At 48.8% G+C, this 18,841-nt stretch overlaps 1 protein-coding gene and 1 pseudogene across 3 annotated transcripts in view; one reads left to right on the top strand and one right to left on the bottom strand.

The window, feature by feature from the left end:
- Positions 1-3,776: 3,776 nt before the first annotated feature.
- Positions 3,777-7,697, top strand: LOC110547920 (small ribosomal subunit protein eS12-like; annotated as a pseudogene).
- Positions 7,698-11,067: 3,370 nt separating this feature from the next.
- Cnot10 (CCR4-NOT transcription complex subunit 10) overlaps positions 11,068-18,841 on the bottom strand; it is a 49,563-nt gene continuing 41,789 nt past the window's right edge. For all 3 annotated transcript variants that reach the window (XM_021635759.2, XM_021635760.2, XM_021635761.2), the window contains 5 exons: positions 17,635-17,765; positions 16,831-16,866; positions 16,517-16,644; positions 12,859-12,934; positions 11,068-11,492 (listed from right to left, as the gene is read on the bottom strand). In XM_021635759.2, the coding sequence (XP_021491434.1) occupies positions 11,338-11,492; positions 12,859-12,934; positions 16,517-16,644; positions 16,831-16,866; positions 17,635-17,765 (526 nt within the window). In that variant the 3' untranslated portion in view covers positions 11,068-11,337. The remainder of the gene's footprint in view (positions 11,493-12,858; positions 12,935-16,516; positions 16,645-16,830; positions 16,867-17,634; positions 17,766-18,841) is intronic.

Below are 18,841 nucleotides of genomic sequence, written 5' to 3'. Positions count from 1 at the left end.
GCTAGATTGATGGCTCAGCAGTTAAGAGCACCGGTAGCCCTTCCCAAAAACCCGGGTTCAATTCCCAGCACCCACATGGCAGCTCACAACTGTCTGTTACTCCAATTCCAGGGGCTCTGACACCCTCACACAGACATACAAGCAAGAAAACAAAAACAAACTTAAGAAGTGCACATGAAAAGAAATCAAATATTTTTCAAAAGTAATTGGGTCTGGAGTGATAGCGGCTCCGAGGTTAAGAGCACTGGTGTTTCTTGCAGAGGACCAGGTTCGATTCCCCGCACCCACATGGTGGCTCACAAGCCTATGTGAGTCCAGTTCCAGGGGATCTGAAGCCCTCTTCTGGCCTCCTTGTGCACCAGGCACACTCATGGTACAGACACGCATACAGGCAAAGTTTTTATACTCGTTAAAAGAGAGAGAGAGTCTGGAGAGATGGCTCAGTGGTTAAGAGCACCATTTGCTCTTCTAGAGGACCGGGTTCAATTCCCGATAACCACAGAACGGCTCACAACCATCTATACTAAGCTCGGGCGCCCTCTGCTGGGGCATAGGTGTACATGCAGACAGAACACTATGAATAACGAATGTTTAAAAATAGAGAACTTGATTGTGTATGTGTGCAATCACGTTCATGCTTCCTACCACACACCTGTGTGTGCTCCACTGCACACACACACTTTTCCAGAGTGAGACCCTTCCACCTTGACTTCGGGGCAGGGTCTCTCTTCTATCACTGTAGTTTTGAGCGTCTGGCCAGGTCTCCTTTCTTTTTACCCCATCTGCCATAAGAGTGCTGGGGCTAGAGTTACGGCAATCTGCCTTTTTTTTTTTTTTTTTTAAATTAGTTTTCTTGTTTTGTTTTTCGAGACAGGGTTTCTCTGTGTAGCCCTGGCTGTCCTGGACTCAATTTGTAGACCAGGCTGGCCTTGAACTCACAGAGATCCGCCTGCCTCTGCCTCCCCAAGTGCTGGGATTACAGGCGTGTGCCACCATGCTTGGCTGGGCTCCTTTCTGTTTTTATTTGTTTTTTTTTATTTTTTGGAGACTTATTTATTTTTATTTTATGTAGATTGGTGTTTTCCCTGCATGTACATCTATGAAGGTGTCAGATCTCCTGGAACTGGAGCTACAGACAGTTGTGAGCTGCCGTGTGGATGCTGGGAACTGAACTTGGGTCCTCTGGAAGAGCAGCCAGTGCTCTTAACCACTGAACTATTCTACAGCCCCAAATCTTGCTTTCTTTTTGTATGTTTGTTTTTGTTTTTGTAGGCAGGATTTCTCTGTGTAGCTCTGGTTGTGCTGGAACTCACTCTGTAGACCAGGCTGGCCTCAAACTCAAACTCACAGATCTGCCTGCCTCTGCTTCAAAATCTCTCTCTCTCTCTCTCTCTTTTTCTTTCAGAACTTGCTTTCTTATCCCAGTGATCAAACTCAGGTCATCAGACTTGTATGGAAAGCGCTTTTACTCACCGAACTATCTCCCAGACCCTCGGCCCCCATGTTCGTTAATTTGGGCCTTAACCTCACAGTGCCTCTCCTGCCTCGGCCTCCTAAGTGTTGGGATTACAGCTTGAACGCCGTCACACCTGGCTGTTGTAGTGCCGAATCAGACAGTAAAGGGTAAATGTGTGTCTTCCATCACCCTAGACAACCTGTGACCCTGAAGGGGCTGACAGAGGGATTAAAGGCCGCTGCCACCTGGCTCCGGATTTTATACATTGTTCTTATGAAAAGGTACAAAGGTAAAAAGGGGCCTCTCCTCCCCTCAGGCAGGGGCAGCCATGAGGCTCTTCCCACTTGACTTGGCAGCACAGCTAAGAATAGTTTTTCTGCCTTGCTCTGGGAGTGAGCAAGCACATCCTTCATTTTAGAAACTGAGGTTCAGAGAGGCCAAGAGGCATGGTGGTCACACAGCTAGGAAGAGGGCAAGCCACGGTGGTGGGTTCCTTTTTCTTTTGCCAACTTACCTCTGCCTCCCAGGGGAGGGCTTTAGAACTAGAATTTGAAACCAACAGGTAAATTCTGCCCATCGTATGTGTGTAAGACACCAGAGCTTGGGAGGCTGAGACAGGGGTGACCATGGTCTGATGTCAGAGAGGGCTACAGCGTGACGTTCTGTCTCAAGCCAGCAGACGCAGTCCTTCTTCATGGAGTCATCTTACCCTCCATTTCCATAAACTCCACAGCCAGGAAGTGGTGGCACACACCTTTAGTCCCAGCGCTCAGGAGGCAGAGGCAGGTGGGTCTCTGTGAGGTCCAGGTCAGCCTGGTCTGCATAATGAGTTCCAGGACAGCCAGGACTATGTAGACAGACCCTACCTCAAAAACCCAAAAATACAACCAACCAACCAAAAAGGCAAAACTCTGAGGAACCATGCCTTTTTGTCTGCCTGCCCTTTATGGCAGTGCTAACTTTTCTTACAATCTTCTGGTCCAGCCAAGCAAAAAGAACCCTGCTTCAACACTGTTAAAGGGGCAGACACGGTTCTATTCCCAGCACTCACACTGCAGATCACAACTGTCCCCAGCTCCAGGGGCTGCAGCACCCTCGTGTGGCCTCCGTGGTTCCTGCACACATGATGCATAGACACACGTGTAGATGAAACACTTATACACACCCAATGAATGTGTTAAATGAAAATTTAATGTTTTAACTTATCAATTGAGTCTCGTGGATGTACAACATGTATTTCAGGTGTATCGACTCCCAGTCCACCCTCCAACTCAGCTGATATCTCTGCTCCACACTCTCCTATCAATTTAAGGCCTCCCTCCGCCCCCAACACCTTCGGTAGTTCTGGCTGTCCTGGAACTCACTCTGTAGACCAGCCTGGCCTCGAACTTCACAAAGATCCTCCTGCCTCTGCCTCCTGGGTGCCCGGATTAAAGGCACTGGCGAGAACACCTTCCTGGTTCCTTTGATTTTTATTTATATTTGGTGTTCGGGTCTGTGAACCACTTGCAGTACCTAGAGAGACCAGAAGAGGTCGTCGGATCCCCTGGAGTTGACAGCACTGTGAGCCGGCCTGCGGAGCTGAGGCTTGAACCCGGGTCCGCGGAGCCATCTCCCCAGTCCCTGACGTTTAACTTTTGAGACAGGTTCTCACTCCGTAGTTCAGGCTGATCTGGAACTCACTATGTTTCCAAGATTACACTTTGAGCAATCCTCCTGCCTAAGTCTAGTGCCAACAGGCCTTAAAGGCGCGTGTCACAACGCTCAGCTGAAATGTTTACTAATGGTATTTATCCAATTAATAGATGCCTGCACGGCCCAGCGACGGCCGCCAGAAAGCCATAAAATCCTGTCCTTGACAAACATTTGGCGTATTTAGCTACATTTTTTTTTTCTTAACTATTCCTCAGAACTCTGGCAGAAAAGTCACGGAAGAGTACAAAGCGAAGATAAGTCAAGGAACAGAAGCAAATAAAATAAGTAATGTGTCAAGGCAAAAATTAATACCCGAGCAAAGGAAAAACAAAAGGCTTAGGACGAAATGGCTGAAATGTTCACTCAGCTAAAATCATTGAACATTGAAGTGACCTGAGTAAAATACAGCTATATATAACTAACTGGTTAGGTAAGTAGAACAAAGCGAGTAGAGGAAACGAATGAATCGGAAATAAACGAATAAAGCGGGCTCGCTTCCCAGAGAGGCAACCCGGGGGATTTGAGGGTGGGTGGGGACAGGCGGGGTGCGCCGTGCTGCCGCTAGGTGGCGCTGGGGTCCCCGGGGGTGCCGGCTGCACCCCGAGCCTGGCCCACCCCGAGCCCCTGCCCCCCCGAGCCTCTGGCCCACACCGAGCCTGGCTCCCCGGAGCCTCTGGCCCACACCGAGCCTGGCTCCCCGGAGCCTCTGGCCCACACCGAGCCTGGCTCCCCCGAGCCTCTGGCCCACACCGAGCCTGGCTCCCCGGAGCCTCTGGCTCCCCCCGAGCCTCTGGCCCCCGCTCCTTCGCGCGGGCGGCTGTGCCGCGCTGTGCCCCTTCCCGTCAGGCCCCGGGGGGAGCGGTCTGGGAGCCCCGGGACGGGTCCCACCGCGAGCAGGCTCCGCTGGCCACAAAGACACACAGATGGCGGCCGGGCCGCGGACGTTCCCCGGCGGGGCGGTCACAGTAAGGGTGTCCCTCGCACGTCACGTGCGGCGTGAAAACGGCCGCGGCTGCCGGCCCCGTCGGCTTCCCGAGGCCTGGGCGGACAGGTAGGTCCCAGAAGTTCCCAGTCGGGGCCGCGCGGGGGGGAGGGCGGGGGCCGCGGCCGCTCTCATGCTAATGCGGCGGTGACAATCGCGCCGGGCGCCTCCGCGCCCGGGGAGGCCGAGGCGGGAACAAAGCGTCAGCGTCTTCTGCATGTGAAAGGGCCGCATTCCAGGGCGGGCGGCGCGGCCCTCCCCGTCCACACCGGGACCACACAGAGCGCCTCTCGCGCCAAATGCGGGAAGGTTCGGTTCAGGCTTTTCTTTTGACCCGGGCGATGCATACGAAATGTAGATATTTCCCTAAACGCCGGGCTTTGACATTTAATGCGTTCCTAAGTAGTCTGAAATGTGGACGGGATTAGGAGGAGGCTAGGGGCCCACCGGGACACTCGGGCAAATCCCCCTAAATCCTCCAAGACAATTGTGTGTCACCACACGGATTCGCTTTGCCCCAAATGAGGGGGCTAATGAACTTCATGGCCTCCTCCCGTGGCAGCCCACTCGCACCGCGCCCCAGCCTCAGCGCCCCTCTCCGGCTGTGTGTCAGGGCGTGTTTACTTTAGGCTGGGCCAGCCGGCTTCCAGGATCCAGGCTGACCAATATGACCCGTACCTCTCCTGGGGACCTCACTGCTCAACCCTCACTCCAAGCCCTGAGGGTCACCCTGGGATGATGCTATAAAGCATCCCATCTCAGGCCCCTTGCAACACTGCCGGGCCCAGAAAGAAAAATACGGTGATATTTTTGTCTTATATGTATCAGTGTTTTGCTAGCACATGTTATGTGCCCACAGAGGCCAGAAGAGGGAGTAGGATCCGTGGAACTGGAGCTATAGATGGTTTTGAGCCACCATGTGGGTTCTGGGAATCAAATCCGGGTCCTCTGCGTCAACAGCCTCTAAGTCACTGAGCCATACCTAGCGAAGCCCTCCCCAGCCTTCTTTCTTTCCTTTTATTTTCCACAGGGCTCATTATGACTCTCTGGCTGGTATGGAACTTGCTTTGTAGAACAGGGTGGCTTCAATCTCACATATTTTTCTTTTTCTTCTTCTTCTTCTTTTTTTTTTTTTTTTTTTTTTTTTTGAGACAGGGCAGGGCTTCAAACGCAGATCCATCTGTCTCTGCCTGCTGGAGTGCTGAGATCACAGGCGTGTGCACCAGGCCTGGCTAACCTCATATATTTCAGTCTCACTCAGATTTATGGTTTGTGCCCCGCATGTAGCAAATTTTTTGTTTTGCTGAGATAGGGTTTCTCAGTGTAACCCTGGATGTCCTGGAATGAGCGCTGTAGACCAGGCTGGCCTTGAACTCAAGAGATCCACCCCTCTCTGCCGCTGGAGCGCTGGGAGGCAGAAGCAGGTAGATCTGTGAGTTTGAGGCTAGTCTGATCTACACAGCAGGACAGCAAGTTCAGGAGAGCAGGAATACGGAAACCCTCTTCCAAAAGCAAACCACACTGTTAGGATTTACACAGCAGGGGACCGACCAGGCAGGTCCAGGCCAGCAACAGCAGCGTGCAACAGGTTCATACAACAGATTCATTGAGGAGGAGGGCAAAAGGCTATGGCAGAGAGAGAGACAGAGATGGAGACAGAGAGAGCAAGCATGAGCTGTGAGGGATGGCTAGGACCTTTCAAAGGACTGGTGTTGGTGATGATAGAGCTCGGCTGATGAAGCCAAGCTGATGAAGGAAGGCTGGGAAGCACCTGATTTTTTAAAACTACAACCACACATCCCTCAAAAAAAAAAAAAAAAAAAAAAAGCTGGGTTTTGATTCCCGATACCACGAAAACAAAACACGTGTGTAGATTTGTGGAGTCCCAATAGCTCAACAGAAAATTCCTACCAGTCCTGGGTGCACTCAGGAGCACCTGGAAAGAGGCTTCTTTGGGGATACAGAGGGCAAAGAGCACTAAAAACCTCAATTGTTAAAGGGTAAGGGCCAGTTCTAGGCAGCTGAGCAGCCCAAGGCATTAATCTCCCTGAAAGGTGGGAAATGGAAATTCATTCTGGGGAGAAGGCATGAACACTGTGGAGGAAGAGAGGAGGGAGGCTGAAGCTGGACACGGCAACCTCAGCACTCCGGAGGTGGACGCCCGAGGGCTATAGCTCAGTGGTAGAGCGTCATCCTGGAAGGTGCAAGAGGCCAGGTTCAACCCTCACTACTGTGGTGGCTTGCACAAGAATGCCTCTTATAATGACTCATATAATTGAATGTTTGGTCATCAGGGAGCGACACTACTTGAGAGGGCTTGGGAGGTGTGGCCTTATTGAAGGAAGTGTGTCACTGGGGTTGGCCTTTGAACATTCAAGGGCCTAAGCCACGCCCAGCTGTCTCTCTCTGCACATGGATCAGGACGCAGCTCTTAGCCACTTTTCTAGCCCCACTCCTGCCTGCCACCCTGCTCCCCTCAATAAAGACAATGGATTAAGCCTCAGAAACTGTAAGCCAGCCTTTGTAAGAGTTGCTGTGGTCATGGTGACACGTCACAGCAATAGAGCAGTGACTAAGATGCCACCACACAAGAGCTAAGTAAATAAAGTTTTAGTTGTTTTGACACCAGCCTAGTCTGGTGTCATGAGACCCCTATTTATGAATATATAATATATATTATTATCTCATATATCATAGTAAATATTTTATAAGCTGAAGAGATGGTTCAGGGTTGACTGCTGCTCTTCCAGAGGACCAGAGTTGGTTCCCAGCACTCACGTCTGGTGGTTTACAACTGTCTTTAACTCCAGCTCCAAGGAACTAGATGTTGTCTCTGGTCTCCTTGGACACTTGTAAGCACATGCACGAACACACAAAAGAACAGTAACAACAGGCAGGCCCGGCAGAGTTGACACACACAGAGCACAGAACCACAGCATCGCTGCCAGTCAGCAGAGCGCAGCACACAGCTGAGAACCTGGCTCCAGGTCAAGCCTGTCCCAGGGAGAATCCAGGTCTTTTTTTTTTTTTTTTTTAAGATTTTTTTATTGCTTTTCCCCTGCCACCGTCGTCGAGTTGCGTGGAGGCGGAAGCTCGGGTGCGTTCAAATTCGGCCTCATCTGTAACCCACTGCCATGGCCGAGGAAGGCATTGCTGCTGGAGGTGTAATGGTCATCAATACTGCTCTACAAGAGGTACTGAAGACCACCTTCATCCACGATGGCCTAGCACGTGGCATACAGGAAGCTGCCAAAGCCTTAGACAAGCGCCAGGCCCATCTTTGTGTGCCTGCATCCAGCTGTGAGGGGCCCATGTCCGTCAAGCTGGTGGAGGCGCTCTGTGCCAAGCCCCAGATCAACCTGATGAAGGTTGATGACAAGAAACCAGGGGATGGGTGGGCCTCTGTAAGATCCATCCAGAGGGGAAGCCACGGGAAGTGGCTGGTTGTGGTTGTGTAGTGGTTGAGGATTATGGCAAAGAATCTCAGGCCAAGGATGTCATCAAGGAATACTTCAAATGCAAGAAATGAATTAAATAAAAATTTTGGCTCATTTAAAAAAAAAAGATTTGTTTATTTTATATATTTGAATGTTCTGCCTGCATGTACACCTACATGGTAGAAGAGGGCATTAGATCCCCATATAGATTGTTGTGAGCCACCATGTGGTTGCTGGGAATTCATGACCTCTGGAAGAGCAGACAGTGCTCTTAACCTCTGAGCTATCTCTCCAGCCCAAGAATCAAGATCTTAAATCAAAAACTGACCCAAGGGTCCGTGACATCATCACTAGCTTTTGTTCCTGGTGGCTTCCAAGAACAAGGGTCCAGAGAGAATTGTGCAAAGGGTGACGTCAGCTGGATGGGGCGTACAGGCAGTAGAGGGTAAATGGAATCATCTGTGGGCCAGACTTCTCCCATACTATAATACAATTGTATTTTAATTATTTTCATTAATATATTAAAATTTTTACACTTACAGCCTGCGTACACCTGTAATCCCAGCCTTCAGAGGCAGAGGCAGGTGGAGCTCTGTGATTTCAAGAACAGCCTGGTCTACAAAACAAGTCCAAGACACAGGGAAACCCTCTCTTGAAAAAAACTTTTTTTTTTTTTACACTTATTTGTGTTTTATGCTTATGCCACAGCACAGGTATGGAGGCCATAGAACAATCTGGTTCTCTCCTTCCACCACACAGGAACTCAGGACAAATCTTGGGCCATCTAGCTTGTTGGTACACTGAACCATTTCATCTGCCTTTTTAAAGAGATATAGCCCAGGCTGGCCTTAACCTCTCTCCCCAACCCTGGCTGGCTCTGAATTTCTTAGCCTCTGGTGTTCCTATCCCAAACGCTGGGATTACAGGCACACCCCATCATAGCATGTTTCTGAGGCGCTGGGGATGTTATCCAGGGGTACCCACATGCTGGGCCTCCACCAGCCGAGCCACAAAACTACTCAACCACCAGAATTTAGTCCTCACACTGGGGCTAACAGAAAATCCTTGCTCTTTACAAATAGGCTAGGAGAGCTGGGCATGATGGCAGACATCATCTCTAGATGTAGACAAATGTGTAATCTCAGCATTTGGAGGCTGAGGCACAGTGGTATGGGGATGCCCAGAGTTTAAGGCCAGCCCGGAGTTCACAGTAAGACCTGCCTCAAAAAGCACGGGGCTGGAGAGCTGCCTCATTTCTTAAGAACATTGTTTGAGTACAGCATTGTGGCACTAGCACTTGGGAGGCAGAGACCAGTGAATCTCTGTGAGTTCAAGACCAGCCTGGTTTATACAGTGAGATCCTGTCTCAAACAAGAACACTGCTCCTGCAGAGGACCCAGGTTCAGTTTCTAGCACATACACGTGGTGGTTCACAACTGCCTGCAAGTTAAATAAACTCCAGAAAAAAACCACTTAGCTATGGACAGCCAGAGTTCAGTTCAGTCCTCAGTTCACAACCTTCTATAACTGGGGTGTCAGAGGCCCCCTTCTGGCCGCTACAGATACCTGCAAACTCTCACACACACTCTCTCTCTCTCCTACCTGGACTGTTTGGTACCAGAAGGCCCATTCAGACAAAGCTCTAGACAACCTCTGTCCATTGGTCTCGAAGGACCTGAGAAGCCAGCAGCAGGCATGGCTCCGGTGATTTGCATGAGAACAGCCCTCTCAGACTCAGTTGGTGGAACTGCTTGGGAAGGACTGGGTGTGGCCTTGTTGGAGCAGCTGTTACTGAGGCCATGAGGTTCCGGCTCTCTGCCTTGTGCTTGCAGATTAAGGTGTGGGCTCTCAGCTACTGCCCCTGCACCACATCCCCTGCCATGGTGACCACGCCCTCTAACCCTCGAAAACTGTCAGCCCTAATATGCTGCCAAAATACCTCAGACAGCTGGCACACACACCTCCCAGGACACGGTGGTCTGCCCGTCAGGGAACTGAAGACAGGGAGGACATCAAGGGGCACTCCTAAATAAAACACCCGCCTAGCACCTTGTCAACAGTGGATCAACTCCTTTTTCTAAGGGCATCTACATTGTTTTCCTAAAGTTAGCGTGTGGCCTAGCAACAGTTCTCAGAATGGCGATCTTACACCACACTTGTTATTTTGTGAAAAAGCTTTTAGACTTGAATTCTCGTTCGCATTTTGAACGTTGTATGTGGCCAAGATAGACCTTGCACTCCTATTCCTAATGCTTTCTACCTCCTATGTGCTGGGATCAGAGACATGCACCACCACACCAAATTTATTTAGCACAGAGGATAAAATCAAGGCTTTGTCCATGCTGGCAAACACCTACCAAAGGTGCTGCCATGGTCCTGACGCCTGCTAAGGGTCCTAACAGTTGTCAGGAACCTTATCTGTCTGAAGCAGACCAGATTAGAGCTGTATCTGCCAGAAGTTTTGTTTCCTTTATTTCGCTATTTAACTTATGTTTTGTTTGTCTGAGACATTGTGTCAGCCTTTGAAATATTGTGGCTGGCCTGGAACTCATTACGTAGAACAAGCTGGCCGAACTCATAAAAATTGACCTGCCTATGCCTTTCAGCTGCTTAGATTAAAGGCATGATACAGCATGCCCATCTGCCCATCTGCCCATCTGTCTATCTACCTACCTGTGATTGCGAGCGTGCACAGAGCTTGTGTGCATTTTATCTGTGCAGGTGCTTATAGGACTCCTAGGACGAAGGGCACAGTACAGGACTCAGTTCTTTATTTACTTATGTGTACGTGAGCCCGCATCTCATCTCTGCAGGTGTTAAGAGGGCCCGAAAGAGGGTGTCAGACAGCCCTGGGACTGGAGAGCTACAGGCAGTTGTAAGCCACGTGAGTGTGGGGAACAGAAGTCTGGTTCCCTGTAGGACCAGTGCTCCTAACCATTGAGCCATCTGTCCAGCCCTGCTGTCGGGAGTTTTCCAGTAAAGGATTCCCAGTGTACCAGTTAGCTCCTTTAAACCCAATTCTATCCTGCACTGTTTGGATGAGATGGCCTCAAGGGGCTCACAGACTTGAGTGCTTGGTCACTAGGAGCGGCAGTGCTCAAAAGGATTAGAAGCATGGCCGTGTTAGAGGAAGTGTTGCTGGGGATGGGCTCTGGGATTGAGAAAACCCACAGCAGGCCGAGAGCATCTCTTTGGGCCCACGGTCCAGGACATGGCTCCAGCACGTGTCGCCATGCTCTTCACCATGACAGGGGACTGACCTTCTCAAACTGCAGGCAAACCCAATCAAATGCTTTCTCTCCTAAGCTTCCCTGGTCATAGTGGCTCATCACAGCAACAGAACAATGGCTCACACAGACCCAGTACTCACCTCCTTCGCTCCAAGGTCAGCTTCTGGACTGGCTAGAGCTGACGTTATTTTCTGTTAGTTTTTTCAATTCTGACATTAAATCTGTTGATAAACTAGTCCAACAGTTTTAAGAAAGACTATAAAACTATTCTGATAAGAACATGTTTTAATGCCTAGACACAGACATAGCATACAATGGTTCACAATTAAAAGCCTGGCAGAGTTTAAATAAAAACCAAAAGTGGGTTTGAGTCCTTAATTTTAAGTAAATCTCTGGCAGAAAACCAGTGGAGTATAACAGTCTCAACCTGTCTTTAAAACCAGCACCTTTGCCACTGTATCCTCTTTATTAGTGGACAGCTGAGAGGCCACTGAGCATGCCCAGGGCCTCAGGTAACAGTTCCCCCAAAGCAAGTCCTCATTTCCTCTGCACAGTGGTGAATGCAGGCATCTGGATGGGCTGGATGGGGTGCACGGGCTGGAACACAGGCTTCTTCCTCACATCAGAGTGCGCCTTCACCGCGGGGAGCAGCTGGTTCCGCTTGATCATCTGCAGGGCCAGCTGCGTGTTACCTAGAAAAACATGGCTCTTCAAAAACACCCAAGCACACGGCACTAGAACTGCACAGAGCAAGGCGCCGGAAGCCTGAAGAGGAGCCCGAAGAAGCCCAACAGTTCTGCTCTGCAGCCCTGGCTGCTGCCCAGGCCACAGCCTTACTTAATTACATGATATGTGGTGTGGCTGAGTGATGTTCGGGTTTGCCTTGTGATAAGGGTTTAAACAGACCTGCGCACTTACTGCTGTTCAGCTACATCTCCAGGCTAGTGACAGGGTTTTACAGATGTTCAAGGACTCTCAAGACAGACAACTTATATAAGTGGGCTATCTAAAAGAAGGGGCTCAAGGGATTCAGGATCACAAACTCATTCAGGCTGTGGCTTTCAGTCAGCCCAGGTCCTCAGAGTGCCAACCACTTAATGGCTCGTCAGCTATAAAAACACAAGAGGATGGAGAGATGGCTCAGAGGTTAAGAGCACCAGCTACTCTTCCAGAGGCCCCAGGTTCAATCCCAAGCCCCTGGCTTTGATGTTTGACAATCCCTGTAAAAATGGGCCTGGACCAGTGGCATATACAGTGAACTCTCAACAGTCAGGAAGGAGGCAGAGAGGCAGGTGGATCTATGAGTTTGTGGACATCCTGGTTTACAAAGCAAGTTCCAGACAGGCCAGGGACACACAGTGAGACCCACTTCATAAAAATAACAAGAACCAACCAACGACCAAAAAGTACTGCACTGTGCAACTCCAAGTGAGCAGCGCCGTGACTCATGTTCTCAATTAAGAACCAGTCAGCTGCCCAAGAGAAGCTGCATGTTCAGGGACTAATTTTGAGGGTCAGAAGTTAATACTTTTGTATTTTTCACAGACTAAAGGGGATATTTTAATTTGTGGGCAGGGATCTGTTTGACATCAAAGCCTTGCTAACTCCTCTTTCCCTCTCTTTCCCTCTTCCTGTCTGTGCAGTGCCACAAGCCTGCGAGTGCGTGTGTGCGTGCGTGCGTGCGTGTGTGTGTGTGTGTGTGTGTGTGTGTGTGTGTGTGTGTGTGTGGAGGTCAGAGGACAACTTTGTGATTAAAGCTCAGGCCACCAGAAGGCAAATGCCCTTCACCTGCTGAGCCATTGTACTCAGCCCCTTCGCCATATACTTTACTCAGACAACCTGTTGGGGCACATTCTCTAGGACGGTGAAGCTTTAAATTGTATTGTCTGGGGGACAGAACAGTCTTGATCACATGACCCTCCTGCCTCTGCACCTCAAATGCTTTAATTATAGGCAGGAACCAACATGCCTGGTCCTGAGTTTGAATTTGAAGAGAGATAGCAGGCACTAACAATCTTGAGCACTCTGAAGAACACCACCCTAAAGAGAGACACTCACCGTTCTGCAGTTCAAGATAGACTGCCAGCAGGATGGCCTCAGGGGGTACCTCTTTAGGGTGGATCATGGAAGCCGCCTTGCTCAAAAGGAAGAGAGACGGGTGAAAACCAACAGTTTAAGATACAACTCCAAGTACCACCACACACAGTCCCTAGTGACATTGTCCACTGAAGATGGCAAGCTCGGGGCGTCGGTTCAGCACCCCTTATTACCTCTGCTGTCTCCCAGCTGCCCTTGCTTGTCATGAAAACAGTGCCTTAGACCATAGCCCGGGATGGCCTCACATTGAGTGTCCAGTGCTAAGAGCTAGTATGCTTAGCATCTGAGGTCAAAGGAGGATGACAGGCCTTGAACACAGGGTGGAGTTCCTGTCTCCTCTGAGTATAGTGCTGGGCTGCATTGCCTTTTCTTGAAAACTACTATTAAATCATTTTCCTCCTCATCTTGTTCTCTCATATACAGAATAAAAATGTAAGTTTCTCGGCCTCCACCCACTTCCCCAGTACTGATTTTGGCTTTTCCCCCCTTTATTATTTTTTGAGGCAGCAACCCCAAACTGTGTAACCAAGGATGACCCTGAACTTCTAACTCTAATCTCTACCTCCTTAATGGCTGATAGTTACAGGTCTGTATGACTATACCTAGCTTTAGATCAACTTATTTTTATGTGTATACACGTTTTGCCTGTATGTATGCATATGCACCTCGTGCATGCCTGACAAAGCGAGGAAGTCAGCAGGTGGCACCAGATCCTTGGGAACTGAGTTCTAAACAGTTGTGAGCCACCAGTGTATGCTGAGAATCAAACCTGAGTTCTCTCCAAGAATAAATGCTCTTAATAGCTGAGCTATCACTGGGCAATGGTGGCACAACCCTTAATCCTAGCAGATTAAGGGGCAGAGGCAGGTGAGTCTCTGAGTTCAAGGCCAGCCTGGTCTTCAAAGTGAGTTCTAGGATAGCCAAGGCTACACAGAAAAACCCTATCTCGTAAAACTAAAATAACAAAAACAAAAAGCTGAACCATCTCTCTAGTCCCAAGTTCAATTTTTTTCTTATTCATGTGTGTGTGTGGCAGTGTGCAGGCCGGAGAACCATCTGTACAAGTTGCTTTACCACGCTGTCTGTAGGGAATTAAACTTAGGCCACCAGGCTGGAAGGCAAGCGACTTTACCAGTGAGTCATCTTACTGGTACTGTTTTAAATTTAATTTTGGTTTTTCCAGATAGGGTTTCTGTGTAGCCTTGGCTGTCCTGGACTCATTTTGTAGACCAGGCTGGACTCGAACTCACAGAGATCCGCCTGCCTCTGCTTCCCTTGAGTGCTCGCTTTCTTGCTGTTTTGAGATGGCTGCTCATGAAATTGTCCAAGTGAAGCTAACATTTCAGTTTTCCTGCTTCGGTCTCTCTGTGAGAGGGATTACAGCGCTGTACCACCAGACCCATGTTCCCCTCTTCTGGGAGGCCTTACTATGTCCCTGCTATACTGCACACTGACTCTACACTACAGTCACACGACCAGGCTAACCCCTGTCTCTTCAGCATTTTTTTTTTTTTTTGCAGGGGGATGGAGGTGGGTAGCTGAGGTTGATTCAGAGTTTCTTTGGGTAGGCCTGGCTATCCTGGAACTCACTCTGTAGACAAGGCTGGCCTTGAACTCACAGAGATCCACCTGCCTCTGCCTGCTGAGTGCTGGGATCAAAGGTGTATGCCACCACGCCTTACAGCTAGGTCTAGAAAGTGAAAATGCAAGGCCTACCTGCAAGGCTTGGCTTTCTGTGGGCAAGAGCATCACTACATTTTGCAGCCATTAAGATTTTGTGTGTGTGTGTATATGTGGGGAGAGTTGAGATGGATCAGTGGATAGCGTAACTTAACTCCCTTGAGCTGTCTTCGCTCTCTCACACACAGATACACATTTTATTTCTAAAGTTCTGTTTTCTCTTAGTGGCTAGTAAACACAGGTCATTTGCTGTTGATTTTTTACATCAGGCATAGCCTGTATAGCTTTTTCTAGAATATGAGAACTCAAGGTAACAACGCTGAGTTCTCATATTCTAGAAATGAGGTAATGGCATTTGGTAATGGCATTTGGCTGCTGACTGTTCAGAATCATAGGACGGGGACAGACTTTGAAAGCATCAGCTCACAGCCCTTTTTGACTCTCCAAATCATTGTCTACCCTCCTAAACAGTATGGCCCTCCCAATTAACAGTGGCCCCACCACTGGATTAACCCAAAGAACAGAGACCAAAAACAAGCCTGAGACCCCAAACCAGGACTGACCTCATCTGTCTCTTCCAGCATAGTGGCAGCCATGACCACTTGCTGTACGAGAACCTAGGCTGGGGTCAGATGGGGTATCAGAAGGGCTGGTGAATACTGAGCCCCGTCACTGAGAACAGTAGGACATTTCACCTCAATGCTCAATGTTCAATAGCTCAATGCTCAGCTCCTCAAGGTTCCCCGGAGAGCTCAGCATCGCTTTTCTGATTTGGCACTTGAAATGCTGACTAAATACCATGAGCTGACTACAGCTCTTGGATGGTTGTTCCATGATATAGCCCCATCACTTTTAGTCATGTCAAGGTCACCTATTATGGAGTGCACGGCAGCTGCCATGTCTTCTCAGAGTCTCATCAGCTCAGTGTCAGTTTCCCTAACAACATCTGAGAAAGTAGGCTCGCTCATGATGCCCTTTTCTTAGTTTTTGTTTGTTGTTGTTGTTTTTTTTTCTCAAAGGCAGAGTTTCTCTGGCTATCCTGGACTCACTTTGTAAACTAGGCTGGCTTCGAACTCACATGCCTCCTTCTGCCTCCAAGAGTGCTGGGATTACAGGAGTGTACCATTGCCACCACCTGGCATAATGTCTTTTTCTTGAATTTTGCTTTGTTTTTGTAGACCAGGCTTTCCTCAAACTCAGAGATTTGCCTGCCTCTGCCTCCCAAGCACTGGAGTAAAGGCATATACAAGCACTGCCTGGCTTTAAAAATTATTTTATTGAGACAGGTTGTCTTAGGCCTTTTAAAGTCATGATAAATGGCATGAGCAAATCATTTTGGGGAGGAAAGGGTTTATTTCCACTTACAGTCCATCATGCAGAGAGTCAGGGCAGGAACCTGGAGGCAGGAGCTGATGCAGAGGCCATGGAGGGGTGCTGCTTACTGGCTTGCTCCCGATGGCTTGCTCGGCCTGCTTTCTTACAGCACCCATAACCACCAGCCCAAGGATGGCACTACCCATAATGGGATGGCTCCTACATCAATCACTAATTGAGAAAATGCACCACAGCCTTGTCTACAGCCTGATCTTATGGAGGCATTTACTCAATGAAAGACTCCCTCTTTTCAAATGACTAGTTTCTACAAAGCTGATATAAAACTAGCCAGCATACAGGTCTCCCTATGTAGCCCTGGATGGCCTGGAACTATCTGTAGGTAAGGCTGGTCTTGAACTCAGAGATCTACCTGTTTCTACCTCCCAAATGCTGGGATTAAAGGTGTGCCCCACCGTGCTCCCAAGAATATTTTAAACCTGGAAAAGTATTTCAGATGTTTAATAACTTGCGCATACACGTCAAATAAAGAATCAAACCCCACGAACCCTCAGGGCCTTTAATGGCTGGTGTACAGGAAGGCTGCCCTCTCCCCACGTGCTCTCACCTGGTGCAGACACTTGCGGGCTTTGTCGTACTCACTCCTCAGGCAGTACGCACTGCCCAGGTTGAAGAGCATCACAGTCCGGGCAGAGTTGACAGAACTGGGGTAGCACTGAGGGGCACGCTTGCCAGCTGAGGAGAAAGCGTAGACACTGATGAAGGGGCTGTCAGAGGACAAGGGAGCACCACTCCACCGCAGAGCACTTGGAACAAAGCACTACTCCTCAGGCTGACAGTACACGGAGGACACGAGATGCAGGGTCTAATCTTTGGGATGCAGGCCAGGCTACTTAAGGATTTACAAAACTTCTTACTTACAGGATTCCATTGCTTCATTTTCACCCTTGTCTGATCCTACAAATACATGAAAATAAATCTGAGGGCAGGACAACAGCACATCTTCTAAACACCTAAGTTTCTTACCAAGTAGGAACTTAATGTGTCACGTGTTTGGTTTTGGTGTTGTGGAGGCTGTTAAGCGTGTCACGATGCAACCTCACCACCACCCCGTGTGAGCTAGCCATGAAGAGGGGACCACATGGTTTCACATACTCAGAAACTTAAACATGAGTGAAAATTGTTTGAAAACCACATCTCCATTCCCTCTTGCATGGTGGAATCAGTTAAAAAAAAAAATAAGAAAAACAAAAAGCTGTCAGAACCAAACCAAAATGAATCTTAAGCCAGGTGAGTTGGTACAAACATCTGTAATCCTGGGACTCAGAAGGTCCAGCCAGGCCAGAGGGTGGCATGAGCCCAGAGTTTGAAGTCAGCCTGAGCAAACAGTGAGACCACATAAAAAAAAAAAAGAATGTGGGGAGGAAGGAAGAAAGAAGGAAGAAAGGAAGGGAAAGGGAAGAAAGGAGGGAGGAAGAAAGAAGGGAATGGAATGGAAGGGAAGACCTCACTTCAGCCTGAGTGAAGATTTAGGCCATGTGACAATCAGTTTCCAGGCTTACTTAGCAAACTATTACTACATAGCAGGAACAGCCATAAACAGGGAGAGCAGATCTCAAACTTCCTTCCCTTCACAACCAGGCCCTTAGGTCTCTACATATCCTGATTACAACAGGAAGGAAGTGGCAACAGTGACCAGCGCTGATCAAATGTGTCCTCATTAACCTTGGTCTTGCTCATTTGAAGAGATCCCTAAGGAGACATCAGTGACATTCTCAGGATTCAAGTGCGTAATGGCATCAGATATTCTGTCGAGGGAGATGAGGGCTTCTGCAGCATATAAATGGCCCAAAAATCTGAAATGAAAATGCAGATTCTAGTCTGAAGAACAGGTTATCACAGAAATGCTCAGTGTACAGTAACCCTGGGTATACAGGTCACACACTTCACGTCCACGACCTAAGAGCTAACTTTATTTAGGTTATTAGGCTCTTCTAATCCAGCAAGAGGGTAAAGCCACTTGTTAGCAAGCCTCACATCTTGAGTTTGATCCTGGAGCTCATGTGCTGGAAGGAGAGCTAACTCTTATTCTCTGACCTCCACATGCACACCATCACTCGTACTTCTCCAACAACCACATATAAAAAAAACAAAAACAATTAAAAACAACAAAACCAGCCAGGTGCAGTGGTGCACGCCTGCACTCCCAGCACTCAGGGAGGCAGAGGCAGGTCTATCTCTGTGAGTTCAAGGCCAGCCTGGTCTACAAAGTGAGTCCAGGACAACCAAGGATACATAGAGAAACTCTGTCTCAAAAAACAAAACAAGGGCTGGAGTGGTTAAGAGCTCAGTGGTTAAGAGCACTGTCTGCTCTTCCAAAGGTCATGAGTTCAATTCTCGACCACATGGTGGTTCACAACCATCTACAATGTGAATTGATAACATCTTTTGGCAGATGTAAATGCAGATAGAACACTTATATACATAAAATAAATAAATCTTAAAAAAACAAAACCCAACCCAAACAAACAACAGCAACAACAACAACAAAAACAGCCACAGGGTGGTGGTGGCCCATGCCTTTGATCTTAGCCTGGGAGGCGGAGGCAGAGGCAGACAGATCTCTGTGAGTTCGAAAACAGCCTGGTCTACAGTGTGAGTTCCAGGACAGCCAGGGCTACACAGAGAAACCCTGTATTGAAAAACCAACCAACCAACCAACCAACCAATCAACCAACCAAACCCAAAATAAACAATAATAAATCCCAAGAATAAGAACATTGCAGAGAGGGCTACAGAGATGGCTAAATGGCTAAGAGCACTGGCTGCTCTTTAGAGGACTTGGGTTCAATTCCTAGTGACTCAAAACTGGCTGTTAACTCTAGTTCCAGGAGACCCAATGTCCTCTTCTGGTCTCCACAAACACTAGGAA

This window comes from Meriones unguiculatus, chromosome 6, assembly GCF_030254825.1.
Source record: "Meriones unguiculatus strain TT.TT164.6M chromosome 6, Bangor_MerUng_6.1, whole genome shotgun sequence".
NCBI classification, from domain to species: domain Eukaryota; kingdom Metazoa; phylum Chordata; class Mammalia; order Rodentia; family Muridae; genus Meriones; species Meriones unguiculatus.
The sequence above is the reverse complement of the archived record's forward strand: the minus strand, read 5'-3'. Positions and strand labels throughout refer to the sequence as shown.